This window comes from Morone saxatilis, unplaced genomic scaffold (genome assembly GCF_004916995.1).
Source record: "Morone saxatilis isolate NCDOM2014 unplaced genomic scaffold, NCSU_SB_2.0 Contig9, whole genome shotgun sequence".
Lineage (NCBI taxonomy): Eukaryota > Metazoa > Chordata > Actinopteri > Moronidae > Morone > Morone saxatilis.
The window spans coordinates 2124450-2125416 of NW_023340268.1; the positions used below are offsets into that span (position 1 = coordinate 2124450).

A 967-nucleotide genomic window follows, 5' to 3' on the forward strand; every position below is an offset into this window, starting at 1 on the left:
AAGATTCCAGCATGTGAATTCAAAAGAAAAAATAGTAAAGGTAAAATAAGGATAAGAATAGAAGTTCAAACTAAGCCCAAAACAGGTTCTGACCAGATCAAACCAGGACGATCCCTTACCTCTAGTTTGGGGAAGCTCATTCCAACCAGGAAGTTGGCCGTCCAATTGCAGCAGCCAGCCACGGCCATGGCTGCCGGGCGGGGCCCCTGGGAGAACAACTCAGCCACAATGAACCATGGGATTGGACCCGGACCCAGCTCAAACATAGCCACAAATAGCATGACAGCCACGATAGCCATGTAGCTCATAGCAGGAATGTCCTTCTGCTCAGATAGAGGCAGAAAAAAGGAAGAAACAGCAGACAGTGAGATATTCTAAATATAATAATTTATTTAATGATTATCTAATGATTAGTGGAACATCAAGGCTATTCATAAGGTTAAATAAAGACAAGTCATAAAATCTGTTTGTGTTCTTTCTAACTGAAAGGTCATTAACACCTTATGGTAAAAAGACATAACTGCAATGTTTATGCATATACATACAGTGGTATGTGTGGGCATCTGTGGGCTGAAAAGTATGGAAGAAGATTCTGGCCAGCTAAAAGAACTATTGGAGTTTTAAGATCTATCCATCCATCTCAAATATTATTTTTTCATCTGTGCTCTTTTCAAAGCCACCAGCTTCCGTTGACAAAAACAGTACCTTGCAGAACACGGGAGTAGCTGGTCCACCTCCGCCTCGATCAGTTTGTTTTTGTTTGAATTACTGTGGGTCTATGGTGCTTTAACATGTTAGTTCAGATCCCGACTAAGGATACTTGCTGTGGATTGAGACACTGGTAGACCAGCAACTCACCTGTTCTACAAAGTAAAATGATGATGTTTTTGTCAAGGGAGTTTGGTGGCTTTGAAAGCGATATGGCTTCAGTTTCCTGTTGGAAAGGACTGTCTGACAGCAAGATTAA

At 41.5% G+C, this 967-nt stretch overlaps 1 protein-coding gene across 1 annotated transcript in view; it reads right to left on the reverse strand.

Moving 5' to 3' along the window:
* slc2a3a (solute carrier family 2 member 3a) overlaps positions 1-967 on the reverse strand; it is a gene marked incomplete in the record, with an annotated part of 12126 nt that overhangs the window by 2923 nt on the left and 8236 nt on the right. The window contains 1 exon segment of the mRNA XM_035681879.1: positions 120-323. Within this exon segment, the coding sequence (XP_035537772.1) occupies positions 120-323 (204 nt within the window).